Source organism: Cryptomeria japonica, chromosome 10 (assembly GCF_030272615.1).
Source record: "Cryptomeria japonica chromosome 10, Sugi_1.0, whole genome shotgun sequence".
NCBI lineage: Eukaryota > Viridiplantae > Streptophyta > Pinopsida > Cupressales > Cupressaceae > Cryptomeria > Cryptomeria japonica.
In genome coordinates, this window is record NC_081414.1 from 245,397,305 (window position 1) to 245,415,809 (window position 18,505).

The window sequence follows — 18,505 nt, forward strand, 5'->3', positions numbered from 1 at the left end:
GCACTTTCAGTCTAAATAGTAGCACTTACGCTCCAAACAGTCGCACTTTCAGTCCAAACAGTAGCTCTTTCAGTCCAAACAGTAGTTCTTTCGGTCCAAACGCCAGCTCTCTTGGTATGAATGTTAACTTTCTCATATTTCAACATTAACTCTTCAATGTTGAGCTTGCTAGGTATAAACATCAATTTTCTTAGTCTACATATTAACTCTTGGGGTCAAAATAACCATTGTCTAAGTTCTAGCACCACTAGTTAAATTTCAGAGTTTTTGGTGTAAACAATAGAGTTCTTGGTATAAACAACAAAGTTATTAGTCTAAACAGTAGCTCTCTTGGTCTAAATGTCAGCTCCCTTGGTCTAATCAACTAACTCTTTTGGGTTGAATGTCAAATTGCTCATGTTTCTACACTAGATCTCCTAGTTTGCACTTGCTAGGTCTAAATATTAGTTATCAAGTCTAAAAATCACAAAGCTGGGTGAGAAGAACAATCTCCTAAGTTTAAACACTCAATTTGCTGATTCTAAACATCGATGTTTTGAACTTTAGAGTCACTGCATTGCAGAATAGCATTTCTGGTCTATTCCTCAACGTTTCTGATATATTCCTCAGTGTTTTTGGTCAGTATAACAACGTTTTTGGTTAGTTTGTCAATGTTTTTGGTCTATTCCTCAGTATTTTTGGTTAGTTTGTCAGCATTTTTGGTCAGTTTGTTGGCGTTTTTGGTCCATGTAGTAGCGTTTCTAGTCATTTTGTCAGTGTTTCTGGTAAACTACACCGAAATCAAAAAACAAAAACAACCCATTTCTCCGACAGTCAAACATAGAGACTAGGTCATCTTATTGGGTCACTCAGTTAGGTTATCTTATGTCAAAATAGATTCAAGACTAGACATGCAAAAGGTTCTCAAGTATTCATCTCCAACAAGTTCAAGATCTAACCTCTTAACGTGCAACATCACATTTTTCTTTGATAAATTGATCATTCAAACATAGTTTCTTATCAGGATCTATCATCCTTTATCACGAAACTACAATGCTTGATCAGATTAACCTCATTCTCTATCATAGGATATATCATTCCTATTGAACTTGGTCATATCAAAAATCACAAAATTTGCACTCCAAAACTAAGATTGAAAAACTTGCGAACAAGCAAATACTTGAAAAGATCATTTTGTGTCTATCCATATATACTATTTAGCTCAACAATTGATCACTTATTGAGACACATTATAGAAGATTTAAACCTCACAAAACATTCAGAACATGTGTATGCCAGTTTTAACCAGGGCTCAGAGATGAAAGATTACAGAAACAAAAACATAAACATAAACATAAACATTTGAAATAACTGAAGACTATAGGAACATGGAACACAAAAACGAAATACAAGAAGAAGGGGAAATAACTGAACAACATCTCGGAGAAATCAAACAAGACCCTAAATTTGATAAATTTATGGCAAAAATATTGGAGGGAGAAAAAGAAAAATACTTCCTAATGTTAGCTAAATATGGTGCTACACTCCCCCAAGATTTTGATGTGAGCAAATTAGGACAAAAGAGAAGTGACTGATAACGGACTCCATGAGGATATTTTTGGTCACAAAAATGACAACACATCAATTCTTGATAACACAAGAACTAATTGCCTGTAGAGATATGATTGTCTGTAACATTGCGACCTTACAAAAAATATCTAGGCATTTGAGGGCTTCTTTAATTTTTTTCTCCTCCTTAATAACAGTGAGGAACAATTCATTTGCAAAGTGGATAGTAAAAAGTTGAGTTGTTGAATTTGGTAAGGAAATACCTTTAACCAAACGTGGAGGCATAGAGTGGGCCAAGAGAAAACCTAAACCTTTAATTGAAAACACATAGAGGGTGAGGGCCTAGGGACAACCTTGTTGAATGGATCAAAGGAGACCAAGGGCACTAGACTAGTGGCCGTTGATAGTGATGCAAGAAGAGGTATACATAAAGAGAATGATAATATATTGAATGAAGCGGGGCTCAAATCCTAAAGCTTAAAGAATGATTGCAATAAAGGGTCATTCAATATGATTATAAGCCTTGGCAAAAATAATTTTAAATAATAGACCCTTTTGTTATTATTGTCTAGCATATTCTATACAAGTCTTTCCAAACCGCAATGAAATTATCAAGGACATACCTATAATTTATGAAACTAATTTTCTTTGCCCACACAATTCGTACAAGGAGATGATGGAACTTCAGAGTGAAAGATTTGAAAAGGATCTTGTATGACACATTGAGAAAGGTGATAGTCCTCTAGTTGGATATGTCTTGCACATCTCCAATATTAGGTACGAAAAAAATATTTTTTGTGTTAATTATTTTACATAATGACTTGGAGTGGAAAGCTTCTAGATAAATTTTGTGCAGGTCCTAATCCACATAGTGCTAGATGGCCTTGTAAAAATCACAAAGAAATCCATCACAATCAAGAGCCTTATAATTTTCCATAGTGTGAACAATTTGCTTGACATCAATAATGGAGAGCAATTGATCACAAACCACTATAAAAAACTACCAATTTCATTCTGCATGTATGTAGATTATTGTGCATCAAATGGAAAGCTAAAAATAGATAACAAAATAAAAATTGCCGCCTAAGACTAATGCCTAAGATTGCTACAGTTAACTACAATATTTATTGTGAATAAAAAAATACAGAAAAGAACTACAAAAAAGCTAAAGCGAAGTGTCATCGTTGTGAAGCTGAAGATACACATTTCTTCCAAAAGACAACCCATGTAAAGGAGGCATGTAGGTAGAAAAAGTGGTAATGCAAAAGATGATCGTTAGGTGTTTAAAGATATTCCCTGAGTGTTGTAGGTTGTGAAGATTTTAGTAGAAATTTTCAAAGGAATAGTTCAGTGCTATTTGAGAGAGCGGAGTGAAAAAGGATGAAAATCCTCAAAGGGAGCTTGTAGAGTCTTGGAGAATTTTGGGAGAGTTTAAAATATTGAAGTTTTGCAGTTTTGAGTGTACAATTCATTTTTCACAATGTTGCCATCAATACCAAAGGGGGAGATTATTGGCAAGAGAAATTGTTTCAGTGAAGATTGATGCATGATTGATGCTTGGGATTTGTCATTGATGGAAACCAGTTTAGAAATTATATCCAGTGTACATAGATTTTATTTACTGCAAGTCATATTGTTCATAAGGTATAAGTCTAGAAGATGAAACACTATAACCGGTAGAGCACGTGTACAGTTTGCATATCTTGAATTTGGTTGCAATGATAGAGGCAGTTGATTTGAGGTTCAAGGTAGATTATTCCATAATCCCTATATCCGGTGTTGATTCATGAGCGAGATTGAAGGTTCAATATTCAGTAATTCAATTAAAACAGAGCTATTTTGGTGTAACATGTGATGCCAAATATTTATGTTGATTTTGATGATTGGTTTCATATTTGAGGTGATTGGGCCAACTTGTGTGAAGAGTTTTATCATTATTTTAAGATCCACATATGGATTTGTAGATAGATTAAGTTGACTTAAGGTTACACATTTCATGTTGCGTGTTATGCAGTTTTTAGAAGCCAACATGAGAAATGATTCATTTTGTTGATGCAGATATATAAAATTGACCCATTTGAGCATTTTGAGTGATGACGTAGGTATGAGAAGTCTGTATGAGCAAATGTGCAAATTTTGGTGAATGTGATTGAAGGTTTAGGTGCTCCGTTGTATGACAGAGCACGAAAACATAGTAGATAAGCAGAACAGTTGCAGAAGTTAATTTGAGCCTAATCGAAACTTCTTTTTGGCATATTTAGATGCTATACTTTAGTTAATTTATTATTGTGATTGAAGGTTTAGGTGCTCCGTTGTATGATAGAGCAAGAAAACATAGCAGATAAGCAGAACAGTTGCAGAAGTTAATTTGAGCCTAATCGGAACTTCTTTTTGGCATATTTAGATGCTATACTTCAGTTCATTTATTATTGTAATCAGTTGTAATCGCCTGTAAGGTAGTGATCCTTCCTTCGGGTTGTAGCCCTATTTTGTATCTGAGAAGTGAGCTCGAGGCAGTGTGCTTGAATGCAAGTGCATTCCCTTCATGTAACATTATCATACTCATAGCCATAGTATAATATTATTATGGGTTCAAATCCCACTGTGGTTTTTCCCTTTTTGGGTTTCCACATAAAAATCATGGTGTTATGGTTGTGTGGTTGATTTCTTTATGTTTCTGCACTTTACTTTCATTCTTATGCATCATGTGGTTTAAGAATCAACTTAAAACCGTTTAGGTGCTCCGTTGTATGACAGAGCAGGAAAACATAGCAGATAAGCAGAACAATTGCAGAAGTTAATTTGAGCCTAATCAGAACTTCTTTTTGGCATATTTAGATGCTATACTTCAGTTCATTTATTATTGTAATTAGTTGTAATCGCCTGTAAGGTAGTGATCCTTCCTTTGGGTTGTAGCCCTATTTTGTATTTGAGAAGTGAGCTCTAGGCAGTGTGCCTGAATGCAAGTGCATTCCATTCATGTAACATTATCATACTCATAGCCATAGTATAATATTATTATGGGTTCAAATCCCACTATGGTTTTTCCCTTTTTGGGTTTCCACGTAAAAATCTTGGTGTTATGGTTGTGTGGTTGATTGCTTTATGTTTCTGCACTTTACTTTCATTCTTATGCATCTTGTGGTTTAAGAATCAACTTAAAAAGTTTGTAAATAGCAAGACACTGATTCACCCCCCCTCTTAGTGTTCATTGATTCCAACACATATGAGATCTAGGGTTAGGGAAGGCAAAATAATTTATTTCATGATTAAAAATATATTATAGAAAGAACGATAAACATAGTAAGCCAAATCTAGAACAAATATACAAAGAGTAACTTGGATATGCAAACTAGAGAAAAAAGCGTTAGACATGGTTCCTTTGAACCCTAGTTTGAAGGTGTTTGAATATTTGAAAGCTAAGTAGATATGTAGTCAAGATATTTTAAAATATTGTGTCAATAATTCAACTTAGAAATTTAGGACAGGGGCACCCAATGATATAGTCTAGATATTTTTCATCTGTTCAAAATTTATCGCAACCTATAAAAGTCTAATTTGTTCTCTTATATCACTTTGTTTGTCAAATTTGAAGCTAAACACATGAAAAATGAGAAAATTGGGTTGTTTTGTATAGGGGATTTCCTAAGTCAAACCTTATGTTGGTGTTCCCATCTCCACAATAACTATTATGATGGAAAAAGTGCATGTCCTAAGGAGGATAAGGGCTAAAACATAATGAAATTTTTGAATTGATTAATGTTACCTCAAGTAGGAAAACCTTGTCATAGAATCTCAAACAAGGCTTGATATGATGGAGTGAAGTCCTGCAAAATGTTAGTGCATTCTTTCATCATGGTGAAACACAATGTAGTTTATCGTGATTGTTGTAACCTAGTTGTATGCTTCAATGCTTTACTCATTGAATTTAGATTTGTTCTTGAATTGCTTTATTGAATTATAAGAATCTTGTTTTGAATTTGGTAGATGTAGGAGAGAGTGTGAAATGGAAGAGGTAGTTGTATTTATATGTAGCTTACATTTTAATTTCTAGGGAGGGCTAAGAACAAAATGTAAATACTCGCTATTTATAAAGCCAATTTTCATTATTTGAAAATTGAGCTATATTTCCATGGACAATGGTGCCTAGTGCTATAGATCTAACAAAAAATACCATGAAAAATTTCGTGACTAGGGGATTGCACCAAGTTTATAGAAATTGCCTCGAAACTTAACATAAATCCACCAAACTAGGTCGAAACCTAGTTCAAAGTTGTTAAGGTATAAAATTTACGACACTACAATATATATAAATATACATGATATTCTAATAGTTTTTAATTTTCTTAGTAATACTTGTTTATAAATCTCATTCATTCCCTCCATCATACCATAACCTTACCTATTATTCTATTCAAACATTTATTCATTAAAAAATATATTTCTTTTCTTATTATTTTTCTTTCAATTTTCTATAAAACATGTAATTAGTAAATTTCTCTTCTTGGTCAACTCCTGCCACTAGTTGGCTCAAGCTCAATTTTGATGGATCTTCCTATGGTAACTAGGGCATGCCGGAGGGAGTGGTCTTATTAGGGATCATAAAGGAAATTTAATATTTTCCTTTCCCATAACATAGGCACAACATAGGGGTGTACACATTGAATTATGTTGAGGTGGTGATGAAATACCATTGGATTCTTATAACAAAGGATAAAGGCCTTGATAATACCATTTTTCAATGGTACTCCTTAAATATTGAAAACATGTTGATTGACAAGGCCTTGCCTAGCTGGTCATTCTAAGATATTATTACTATGTCTCACAATAAATTAATTTCTTTGTAGAATCAATAGGTTTCTCATGTGTTTAGAGAAGGTAATCATGTAGAAAATTTATTGGTGAAGTTGGCAACACATGTGAATACTCTCACCATTTGAGATGATGAGATATTGATTTAGCTCATCTGAATCAAATATTAAAATATGAAGCCAAATTATTTGGCCCATATGATTTGAATCCCTCGCCTACATTTTATTGATAATGCTTTTCTTCTCTCATACCAATTTTTTTCGTTAAGTTCTTCAAGGAAGCCTTTTATCATTCCTAGCTTGTTATTGCAATTTTAAGCTATCATTTTCTCTTAGCACTCTTTATTATTCTTTATTTTTTCTTAAATTGGGTTTTTTCATTAATCCTTATCTATCTAGTTGGTAGTACCCATGTTTCCAATATGGGTTGTGACCTTGTTTAGGTTGAGCATAAGGATTGTGAATGGCTCAAGAGTGATGGAGAAGCTTGGGTGATTCAAGATGTAGGCAGTTTTTCTCCCTATATTGAACCTATGAAATTTTTTGATAAGGTTCTCTTCATGGTGTTTTCTAATTCTTTGAAGGATAGTATGTTGATTGTGTCAAACATCTCCATCTAGGTTTTTATTAAAATTGTATACACCTAAAAATGGTCTGAAGATAGTTAATTAAATACGTAGTTATTTGATTAATCCCCCTTCCCAATTAATTGAATTCACAAGAAATTTGATTAATTTCTCTATTCATCTACTAGTAAATAAATCTACATGATTTATTTATATAGTTCATTTCATTTCCCTTTTGATTAATTAATCCCCCCCCATCTAAATAAATTCTTATAATCCCTAATTAAATTAACAAACTCAAGTTTGTTGAAATTAATTACCATTTTCCAATTATTTGAATTTCTAAATTCAAATGAGCACATGCTCCGATCTTTTAACCACCTAACCTAACCATCCCCTAACCTAACTCATTCTATCTAATCCTAGGGTCTAACTAACCCTATCCTATCTTGCACATGCTAACCTCCTTATCCTAACCTCATATGGTGTAGATATTCCCCCCTTGGGAGACATGGCACTTTTGCCACATGTCTCCTGCCTTGGACACTTTCCCTCTCATGAGAAAGGATCCTTGACACTTGTCACCACAGAGATGACAAGTGTCCCTTCCTCCAAACTCTTCTTCAACTTCCTCAATCTTGGCCGTTGATATCTATAGATCAGATCTGGACTGTCAATTCCTGCCACCTCATCTTTGGGCTTGGAATTCCTATTAATATCCCCCATTTTGGAGCAATAAGGATCCCTTGCATTCATAGTTTTAACATCATTACTATAAGTATTTTTATTTCAATCATCTAGTAATTAGGATTTTGGATTAATCATAGCATGTTAATCTAGTTTCTTATATCATGCATTTCATATCATTTGCATAATCAATCATGATCAAGTAGCTACTCAACTCTTGAGTTGCCACTTTGGAGGTCATTGCTTTGCTGAGAGCTAATCAATCCAACACCTTCAAGGTCCTCAAGAATAGAGGAAAGTGGGACATTTCAAGGAAGGCTTATGGTTTGCATCTTTAATTTATTATTCAATTAAGCTTTCCATTATGTTTTATTGTCTCATTATATGTGGATGGTGTTTTCAAATTTTTATTGATTTTTCAAATGTTGTATTTTGCATCTCTTATTTCAGCTTCTGGACTATCATTTTCCTGAACCTAATTTGCAGATTGTTGGTTTTGCAGTTACTCATTTTGCTATGAAAGACCAGAGGCATAAACCATTTCACTGTCAAAGAATGCAATATAAACTACTAACTTTGTTTGCAGCCGCATGATTTTGCACTTATATTTGTTAAATTAGGCACATAGACTAATTACAATGAAATGAATAAACATGTCTTATGTGTTTTGATGATAGGTGAGTATTCTCTCACCTTTCTTAGGTGATCAGAAAGCTAGACTCATCTTTTTGTTTCAATAGTGCATATCTTGAGCGGGCCTACCCTCTCGAGGAGCTTATAAAGCCAAAGCCATTAAGGCCAGTGAGAGGAGAACGACCCAAGTGGGAATGAATAATGCCAAGTACTCCAACCCATTATAAAATAAACATGATTTGATGAAAATCAAGTCAATGAAAGTGCTTAGGAATAGCTCTCCTCCATACCTTCGGGTATATCAAACCTTGGTTTTCAAGGATGAGAGACCTTTTAATTGAGTTTATATCCTGACACGCCGAACATAACCCTTAGTAGTTCCAATTAAAATTAGAAGCTACCTGGTTTACCTTCGAACATTATTAAATTCTTAGTGCATGAAGGGGGAAGAATCTCTCCTTAAGATACTCACCATATGTCCCTCTTGAGCATATGTGCGAACTCCCCTTTTGAGACCTTATTGCTAGGCTCATAATGGGACTCCACTAGCTCTCACAAAGGAGAAAACACAGGCGCCCTTTAGGGGGTACAAGGCTGTGTGAGCTGACAGGGTACCAAGTGTGGGCTAAGAACTAATAATGAAGCCAATCTCCTTAGGATAGACTTAATGATGTGTTTTGAATTGTTCAAAACTCGTGAAAACCTGGGCTTTCTTTAAAGCTTCTTGAACATACACTTTATGTGTCCTTTGGGATAAAAATACAATCTGAATTATGTGTTTGTAAGTGAAGTCAAGATATCATGCATTGAAATACAAAAAAAATTCCAAACTCAAACTTCAAATTGTCAAATTTACAAGTTTCACAACAAATTAGCTCTTTCAATCCAAATAGTAGCTCTTTCAGTCCAAACAGTTGCACTTTCATTCTAAACAGTAGCACTTACGGTCCAAACAGTCGCACTTTTAGTCCAAACAATAGCTCTTTTAGTCCAAACAATAGCTCTTTCAGTCTAAACAGTCACACTTTCGGTCCAAACGTCAGCTCTCTTGGTATGAATGTTAACTTTCTTATATTTCAACATTAACTCTCCAATGTTGAGCTTGCTAGGTATAAACATCAATTTTCTCAGTCTACACATTAACTCTTGGGGTCAAAATAACCATTGTCTAAGTTCTAGCACCACTATTTAAACTTCAGAGTTTTGGTGTAAACAATAGAGTTCTTGGTATAAACAACAGAGTTATTATTGTAAACAGTAGCTCTCTTGGTCTAAATGTCAGCTCCCTTGGTCTAATCAACTAACTCTTTTGGGTTGAATGTCAAGTTGCTCATGTTTCTGCACTAGATCTACGAACGACATGAGGATATTTTTGGTCACAAAAATGATAACACATCAATTCCTGATAACACAAGAACTAATGAGGAAACTTCCATTCCCAAAAAGGATGACGTAGAAATTTTCAACAAAGCTAAATCTAATGAGGATGCAAGAAAGTGTCGAGATGATACAAGAAGAGATCTAGATGATACTAGAACACACACTCATGGTTATAGAAAAACAAATCATGTGAATAATCCTCTCATAGCTCTTACACAATAAATACAAACATTGCAAACACAGATTCAAGATATGCAGAGAGGAACTGTTAGACGATATTCGCTTCAAGAAATTTGTCCTTAACCATTCAACAAAAATCTAAACATGACACCATTTCCTACAAGTTGTGAAACTCTGAGATATGATAAATATAATGGAAGCACTGATCCCCAAGATCATATACAAGAATTTTGCACGATGAGTATGGAGTTTTCAGATGAGGATACATACCTGATGAGATTATTTCCAAAGAGCTTACATGGACTAGCGATGGAATGGTTCTCCAAACTTCCACCTGGAATTAGATCATTCACAAAATTGGTGGATAAGTTTGTTTCACAATACTCTTACACCATTCAACATGAGGTCACAATGCTTGGCCTATGCAATACTAAACAAAAGAGTGGAGAACCTTTCATGACCTTTCTATAGAGATGGAGATGGTTAGCTTCACGATATCCTCATATAGTGCTAGAATGCAAGAAAATAGATATATTCATCGACAACCTAAATGATCAAATGAATGATAATCTGAAAATGCAATACCATCAAAATTTTGAAAAAATGATTGATAATAGAATCAGAATGGAGGAAGCTATGGTAAAGAAGGGTGAGTTGAAGCTATACAAAGAAGGAGTTCATCCTCCTAATAACAATAACAACAACAACAATGATAAGCCAAAATTTTAGAATAGAAATTGAAATGTTGTCAACTATGGGATAGTGGATAACAACAATGTAAAACCAAAGTAACCAGTTTTTAATTCATCCAATCACTCAGCAACAACTCACCAAATGACAATTTGGTAAATGTGATCGTAGTTAAAGTGAAACAACATCAAGAACCTGCTCATGCTATCACAAGAAGCAAAGCCAAAGTTGTTTTTTCGGGACCTACAACTAACACGCCATCCACTAAAAAACAATACAATCTAGTGGATCAACTACAGAAGACCCCCGCACAAATATCCATCTTAGAACTTTTATAGCTTTCACCTGCACACAAAGAAATTCTAGAAAGAGAATTAGTAGATACAACGGTATCCAAAGATCTTGATATAGATCAATTCCAAACCATGGTGGGACACCTCACAACCTCTCACTGCTTATCATTTACCAAAGAAGATGACATGTCCTTGCAACATCCCCATAATGCTCCATTGCATATTGAAGTCCTCATTCAAAAGACGTGTCCTATTAGATGGTGGAGCTGGCTTAAACAATTGCTCATTGAGTCTTGTTTGTGCTCTAGGTTATTCAGAAGATGCAATTAATCCCCCAAAAAAGATCACCATCAAAGCATATGATGAAGAAGAGCGTTCCTCTAAAGGAATTGTGATATTACCCATTAGAGTGGGACCTTTGCAAAAAGACATAGCATGCCAAGTTCTAGACTTGGACTTATCATACAACATACTCTTGGGAAGATCTTGGATACATGACATACAAGCTATTCCATCAACATATAATCATTGCCTAAAATTTCCCTACAATGGGCAGTAAATCACGATCTCAGTAGATTCAAATCCATTTTAGTACTGTAGTAATCTCAAACTAGCTCAAGAAGTCATTGTTCCTCATAATAGGGAGGCATCATCTTCAAACACACAAACCAAAGAAAAATCATTTGCCTCAATTTTTTCAAGTATGGAAAAACAACTGCAGCTAAGAGATCGAGGGAACAAAGAATATTCGCTATCCCAATTACCACTTTCTCCTAAATCCTATGGAAAACCATCAAACTCTAAACAACAACCAATTGTGAAACTTCTTCCAATATTTGATGGAGCATTTGTTAGTGCTGGGACCTTATCAGAGGTAACAAAAGACAAAGATGTGCTATAGTGGCTATACAAGGATGAAGAAGTCCAACAAAAGATCAACAATGTTAGAAAAACAAACTAATGGTACCTCCCAAACAACATTAACTCTCAATAAAAACAAGCACGAACCTAGTACTAATCAAGGAGAGCTCATAGTAAGGTTGACAAAACTCAATCTCAGTCTAGAAGAAGCTGAATATGAAAGAAGAAAATATATAGCAAGAAAAATAGAAGAAACAAATCGAATGCTATATGATCAAATTTGTAGATTGCAAGCTGCAAGTGAGAATGAGATTCCTATCATTCTGAAGAATTGGCTGAAGAAAATTGCTTTGAAGAAGACGTAGGAGTCGATGTAGTTCACACGTATGCAGAGAAACCGTTAGGAACTAGCCCACTTGAATTAGAATCACATTCAAGAGACTCAGACTTATTTGAGGATGATTAGGAGCTCCTTGTGTGAGGTCATTCTGATGAGAGTACCATTCTAGACATTGAAATACATATAAAAAACTTTGACATCTCTATCATGACCCTTGATGCCCTTGAAACATCTCAACCTGATGACCCCTTACCTCTAATCCACCCTGAACTTATTGATTGGGAAAATGAAAGACATACTGCCATTGATACCTTTCCTAATGACCATGCCATATCCATATATCTTAATGCAATCAAAACCACAACAACTTTCACCGAGAATTTCAAAAATGCATCTTCTAGTCAAGTGGGTGCCAAATCTCCTGGTCGCAAAAAGGAAAATAAAGAATACAATATCAGGTCTAATGCTAAAAACCATTTCTTGGGAACATTAGATCAAGAAAAAGTAAAAATAAAGGACGCATCTACCAATGAAAACCTCCTCAAGGCGCCAAAAGATGGGATATTTGACACTTTACCTGAGTACTATCAAGAAAGGTCATCAATTTTTTCGAACTAACAGAAGTAGTTAACATTGGGACAACAGAGTAGCCAAAGATCCTACATCCAACAACTTCTCTGTCAAAACAAGAAATGCAACAACATATGGAATTATTCAAACGACGACAAATCAATTTCACCTGGTCATATGTAGACATGCCAGGGTTGGATCCAGAGCTTATTATGCATCACTTAAATGTCAGTCTAGGAGCCAAACTAGTTAAACAGAAATCAAGGAGGATGCATCCACATATCGCTCTCCTGGTCAAAGCAGAACTAAAGAAATTACTCGATGTAGGATTCATTAGACCTGTAGCATATCCTCAATGGGTATCAAACATCGTTCCTATGTCCAAACCAGACAAAAGTATCAGAGTATGCACAAACTTCAGAGATCTTAATAATGCATGTCCAAAGGATGACTTTCCTTTGCCTAACATTGACATCATTGTAGATCTAACTATTGGACACTCCATATTTTCTCTAATGGATGGTTTCTTTGGATACAATCAGATTAAAATAGCACTTGAAGATCAAGAAAAGACAACTTTCACATGTCCGTGGGGTATTTTTTGCTGGAATGTCATGACTTTTGGACTAAAGAACACAGGTGCCACATATCAGAGAGCTATGCCATTGATATTCCATGACATGATGCATACATTCATGGAAGACTATGTGGATGACATATTGGCCAAATCATACAACAAAGAATAACATATAGGGATACTAGAAAAGATCTTTGACCGGTTAGAACAATACAAGCTATGACTAAATCCTAAGAAATGTGCCTTTGGTGTCACTTTTGACAAGCTATTGGGATACATTGTTTTAGCTAGAGGTATCAAAGTAGATCCAATAAGGTCAAAGAAATCATGGAAATGACATCTTCAAGAATATCAATCATCTCAAATCACTCCAAGGAAGACTACAGTCAATCAGAAGATTTGTTGCTGAACTAGCCAATAAATGTCAACCATTTACTCATCTCTTGCACATAAATATTAATTTCAAGTGGGACCATCAATGTGAGGATGCATTCAACAAGATCAAGGCCTATCTCATGCAACCACCTATCCTAATGTCCCCAATTCCAGGAAAGTCGTTGTTACTCTATGTATCAACCACCGAAGTATCATTATAAGTTCCGCTTGCACAACAGGATAATGAAGGAAACGAACGAGCCATCGACTACATCAGTAGAACACTAGTGGGATACGAGCTCAACTATTCCCCAACAGAAAAAGCATGCTTGGCGGTAGTTTTTGCTTCTCAAAAATTAAGACACTATCTACTATCTCATTCCATCAAGTTGATAGCTAAAATCAATCCATTGAAGTATTTGCTCAGCAAGGCAACATTAACAGGAATATTAGAAAAATGGATCATGATCCTGAGTGAGTTTGATATTGAGTATGTGGACAAAAAATCTATCAAGGGGCAAGTCATTGCAGACCAACTAGTAGAGGCACCGCTTCAAGATGATCATCCTTTACACATTGAATTTCCCGATGTTGATATCCTAACGGTCACCCAAAAAACATGGCAATTATACTTTGATGGTTAATATACACAACATTGATTAGGAGCAGGAATTCTATTCATCATGCCACAAGGTAATACAGTTCCAAAAGCGTACAAATTAAGTTTTCCATGCACTAAAAATACAACAAAATATGAAGCTTTGGTTACAGGTATCAAAATGACTATAGAATGGAACATAACACAACTTCAAGTCTTTGGAGACTCTCAGCTCGTCATCAATTAAATTAATGATGATTACCAAACAAAGGATGACAAACTCATGCCTTATTAAAAGATGGTAGATGATTTCAAGAAGTATTTTGTAAAAATAACTTTTGAGCAAATTCCAAGGAATGACAATAAAGTAGCAGATGCCATGGAATAACTTGCTTCTCTACTTCAGACACAGGAAAATCAAGAGCGTAACGAATTCCTGGTGGAAGAGTTGTTTTACCCTGCTCATAATTGTCTTGATTCCTAAACTATTTGTCACCTTGTTGGGCATGATTCTTCCCATTATGGCCAAACTTATATATACCTGGAAGATAACACCCTACCTCCTGATTTGTCAAAAAACCAAAAGAAAAACTTTATTCGCCAATCCTCCCATTATACTCTTGTTGCGGATACCCTTTTTAAACAAGGTCTGGATGACACTCTTTTAAGATCTCTCAAGCAAGAATAATCTAAGAAGGCTTTAAATGAAGTCCATAATGACATTTGTGTCACTCATTCAATTGGTCTTACCCTTTTGAAAACACTCATACACGTGCATTAGCCAACTATGGAATGAGATTATTTTTCAGATAGCTAAAACATGCAAACAATGTCAGATCCATGGAAATTTAATTCATGCACCAGCACAAGAGCTTCATGCTTAGACAACATCTTAGCCTTTCTGCCAATGGGGTCTTGATCTAGTAGGAAAGATAAATCCTTCTTCATCCAATGGTCATAAATTCATCCTTGTAGCTGTAACAAAATATTTCACAAAATGGATTGAGGCAGTACCTCTCATCAATATCACAGGAAAACAAATTGCTGCATTTATCTTGAACTACATCATTTGCCACTATGGAATACCTGTGACCATTATCACTGATAATGGGCGACCGTTCAATAATCAGGATGTCCAAGAGCTATGTGAGAAATTCAAAATCCAACACAAATTTTCCACAGCCTACAAGCAGAAGCATCAAACAAAATTATTTTGAAAATCCTCAAAGAGATAGTGAATGATGCTGGCAGAGATTGGCATATTCAATTGAACCCTGCTCTATGGGCCTACCGTACCAGTATCTGCACACCAACATGTGCCACACCTTTCTCTCTTGTCTATGGATCAGAAGCAATACTGCTAATAGAAGTAGAGATACCTTCTCTACGAGTATCATTAAAAGGTCTTATCCCAGATGAAGAACAACGAGTATCTAGATTGCAAGAGTTAGAATTGATCCATGAACAAAGACAAAATGACTTTGATCATTTAAAGGTATATCAACAAATAATGTGCCAAAGTTATAATCACAAGGTCAAACCACGAGTCTTTCAAGTTGGGGAACTAGTACTAAAACAAAATCCATGAAACCAGTCAAATCAAGAAAAGAAAGGGAAGTTTGAACCAAACTGTTTAGGTCCATTTGTGGTCACAATAGTATTTGGGTCAAGAACATATCAACTATCAATACAGGATGAGGATCAGCTCAAGGAACCCATCAATAGCGTGCATCTAAAGAAGTTTTATGTCTGAAAAAGAAGAAAATCCAAAAATAGTGCAAAAGCAAAAAATCCCAAAACAGTGAAAAAGTAGAAAATCCAAAACAATAAAAAAAGCAAAAAATACAAAAACAATGAAAAACAGTGGAAAAAAAATCAAATATGAGAAAAAGTGCAGTAACAATAGATGGTGAAAACTTGGCAAATAGGCTCTATCTGTCAGCTAGCTCTTCCGTCTATTGGTTCATGCATCCTTCCGCTTGCATTCATTTTTCCATCAGTGCTATTTATCTCTGTAATAAAGACTTTATACATATGTAGGCATTGTAGGTGATTTCTCATCATGGTTTGGATCATTGTATATGTCATAATAAAGTTTGTTTCTAAACTGGGGGCAAAATCCTGAACCTAGTTGGGGGCAAATTTTTCATCGTTTTGAGCTTAATCAAACAGGTAGAATAATCATTAGGCAACACTTGGCAAGCGAAAAACTAAGACACATCCAACATTGAACATACAATCAAATTGTCAACCATCAATTATCACATATCAGTCTAAACATGATAAACACATATCAATGGATGATATCTTTTGACTAATGATTTTAACACTTGGACAATAATGGTTCAACTATTTTATCTTGATTTTTTACTATCATGATTTCTGAGTGACTCCAAGATGTCTTTGACTAGGGGAACAAGGAAGGAACATGGTATTTTTCTTGTCTGTTGTATGTAAATTAATCATTCATATGTGCAAATTTGTCTTAGGACATGATCATCAGAGTAAAATAGAAGACATTTCAGACTTGCATATAGAAATGGTTAATACTGCCTGTTTTATGCAAGCAACACTTAGGTCATCTTGGTTCAATTATACCTCGATGCTTGTGCTAACTTGCAATATCAAAACCCAGGAAAGTAGTGCTCAGGTCAACATGGTTCAATTATACCATTGATGATTGCATTCACTTCCAACATTTTAAAGGCTCAATGATAAAACAAAGCAATGACCACATGACCGGTCCGATCGCCGCATTGCATTTCATTTTGCATTTGCATTTTTAAACTAGATTTGCATTTCATTTTGCATGGGATCACAACACTCATCTTTTCCAAGGCCAAAGACTTCAACATGGTGTTATCTCTCTTATTCCGTGATTGAGTACATGGGATAATAACAAAAATAATCAATTCATTCATCTAGCATGATAAGTTAGTTCATCTCATATAACCATTGCATACTAAGACATCATTCATATAAAACATCCATCTCATCTCAATCATATTAAATAAGATCATTACATTACATTGCATTGCATCCATCTCATATTAATATGCATGAGAAAATCATAAACATATCATAAACATATAAAGCATTGCATTGCACATACATCACATAGCACTTATAAGCATCACCATACATATACACATTTTCATAACATCATGTAAATACAATATCATCATATAAGAATCATATATCCATCATCTAGAATCCATAAGCATATAGAAAATAAAGCATGCATCATGAAAGTGACTGCACAACATTATCATATGTCAAATAGAATGCATCCATCATCTCATAGGTCATATAGAGTGAATAGGATTGACTACATATCATATTATCAAAAAGGATCAATGTCCAAGGTACGATGATATCACAAAAATATATGAGAGACATCATAAATATACATCGTAGGAATAATCGATATCTCATCACAAAAGGTGTGTACATGAATGAATGAATGTCAAATATTAGTGTGACCACTAGGACGCGGAGCGAAACTCTGTCCTGATGTGACAAGTCTAGTAACACCAGCTGATACCCCTGTACCTGGGTCCCCACCTAGGGGATCTCTCTGAAGTGGCCTGTCACTCCTTGACACTCAGACTGGATCTTTCCCGATCTCTTGCTCAACTGTTAAAATCATAGAGCCCTCTGATCAATAGGAACAACTGTATAGTATAAGGTCTTGTAATACTCAGCCTCTCGGACTGCCTAGCGCATCATCTTCAGGGTAGCCTTCCTTGAAGTAGACTCTCCTAACATCTGTACTCGTGCCTTGACCTGCCGACACCTATCCCTAGCTACATCTCTCTTAACCATGAGAGAAGCCATCCAAACCTCTAGCTGGGCTATCTGAGACTCTCTCTCTGCTAGTCAACTCTTTAGCTACTGAACTTGACCCAACAAATCAGTAATATGAGCCTACTACTGATGAGACAACATCCTAATGAGGATCCATAAAGGTGCCTCTGCTTGTGGCTGCTCAACCTGTGATACTCTTGTAGGTACCTTCTCAACCTGGGGAACCTCCTTCTTTGGGACCAGATGTCCCTGATCCACTGGACCCAATATCCTCCGTCTGACCACCCAGTTTATCCAATCTATATGTACATCTCTAGAAGATCTAGAACTGTTGCCTCCTGGTGTGCTTGCCACTACCATTGCCATTTCTCAAGCATCTCCCCCATCATCATCTCCTCCATTGTCAGCTCCAACACCAAGATATCCTGCATCTCCTCCATATCAATCTCTGTCATCCATTCCGTCTCCACCATCGTCTCCGCCCCCACCTCCTCTCCCCCCACCATCCCTCATTGTAGCCTCTCATCATCCTCATCTAAAACTGGCTCTAGCTCATCCGGACATGTCAACCTCAGAAACCTGTGTTGAG

General features: G+C 35.5%; 1 protein-coding gene across 1 annotated transcript in view; it reads right to left on the reverse strand.

Annotated features, from left to right (window-relative positions):
• LOC131066569 (deoxymugineic acid synthase 1-D-like) overlaps nucleotides 1–18,282 on the reverse strand; it is a 72,632-nt gene extending 54,350 nt beyond the window's left edge. The window contains exon 1 of the mRNA XM_059212355.1: nucleotides 18,124–18,282. Coding sequence (XP_059068338.1) covers nucleotides 18,124–18,282 — 159 coding nt within the window. The remainder of the gene's footprint in view (nucleotides 1–18,123) is intronic.
• Between the last annotated feature and the right edge of the window lie 223 nt (nucleotides 18,283–18,505).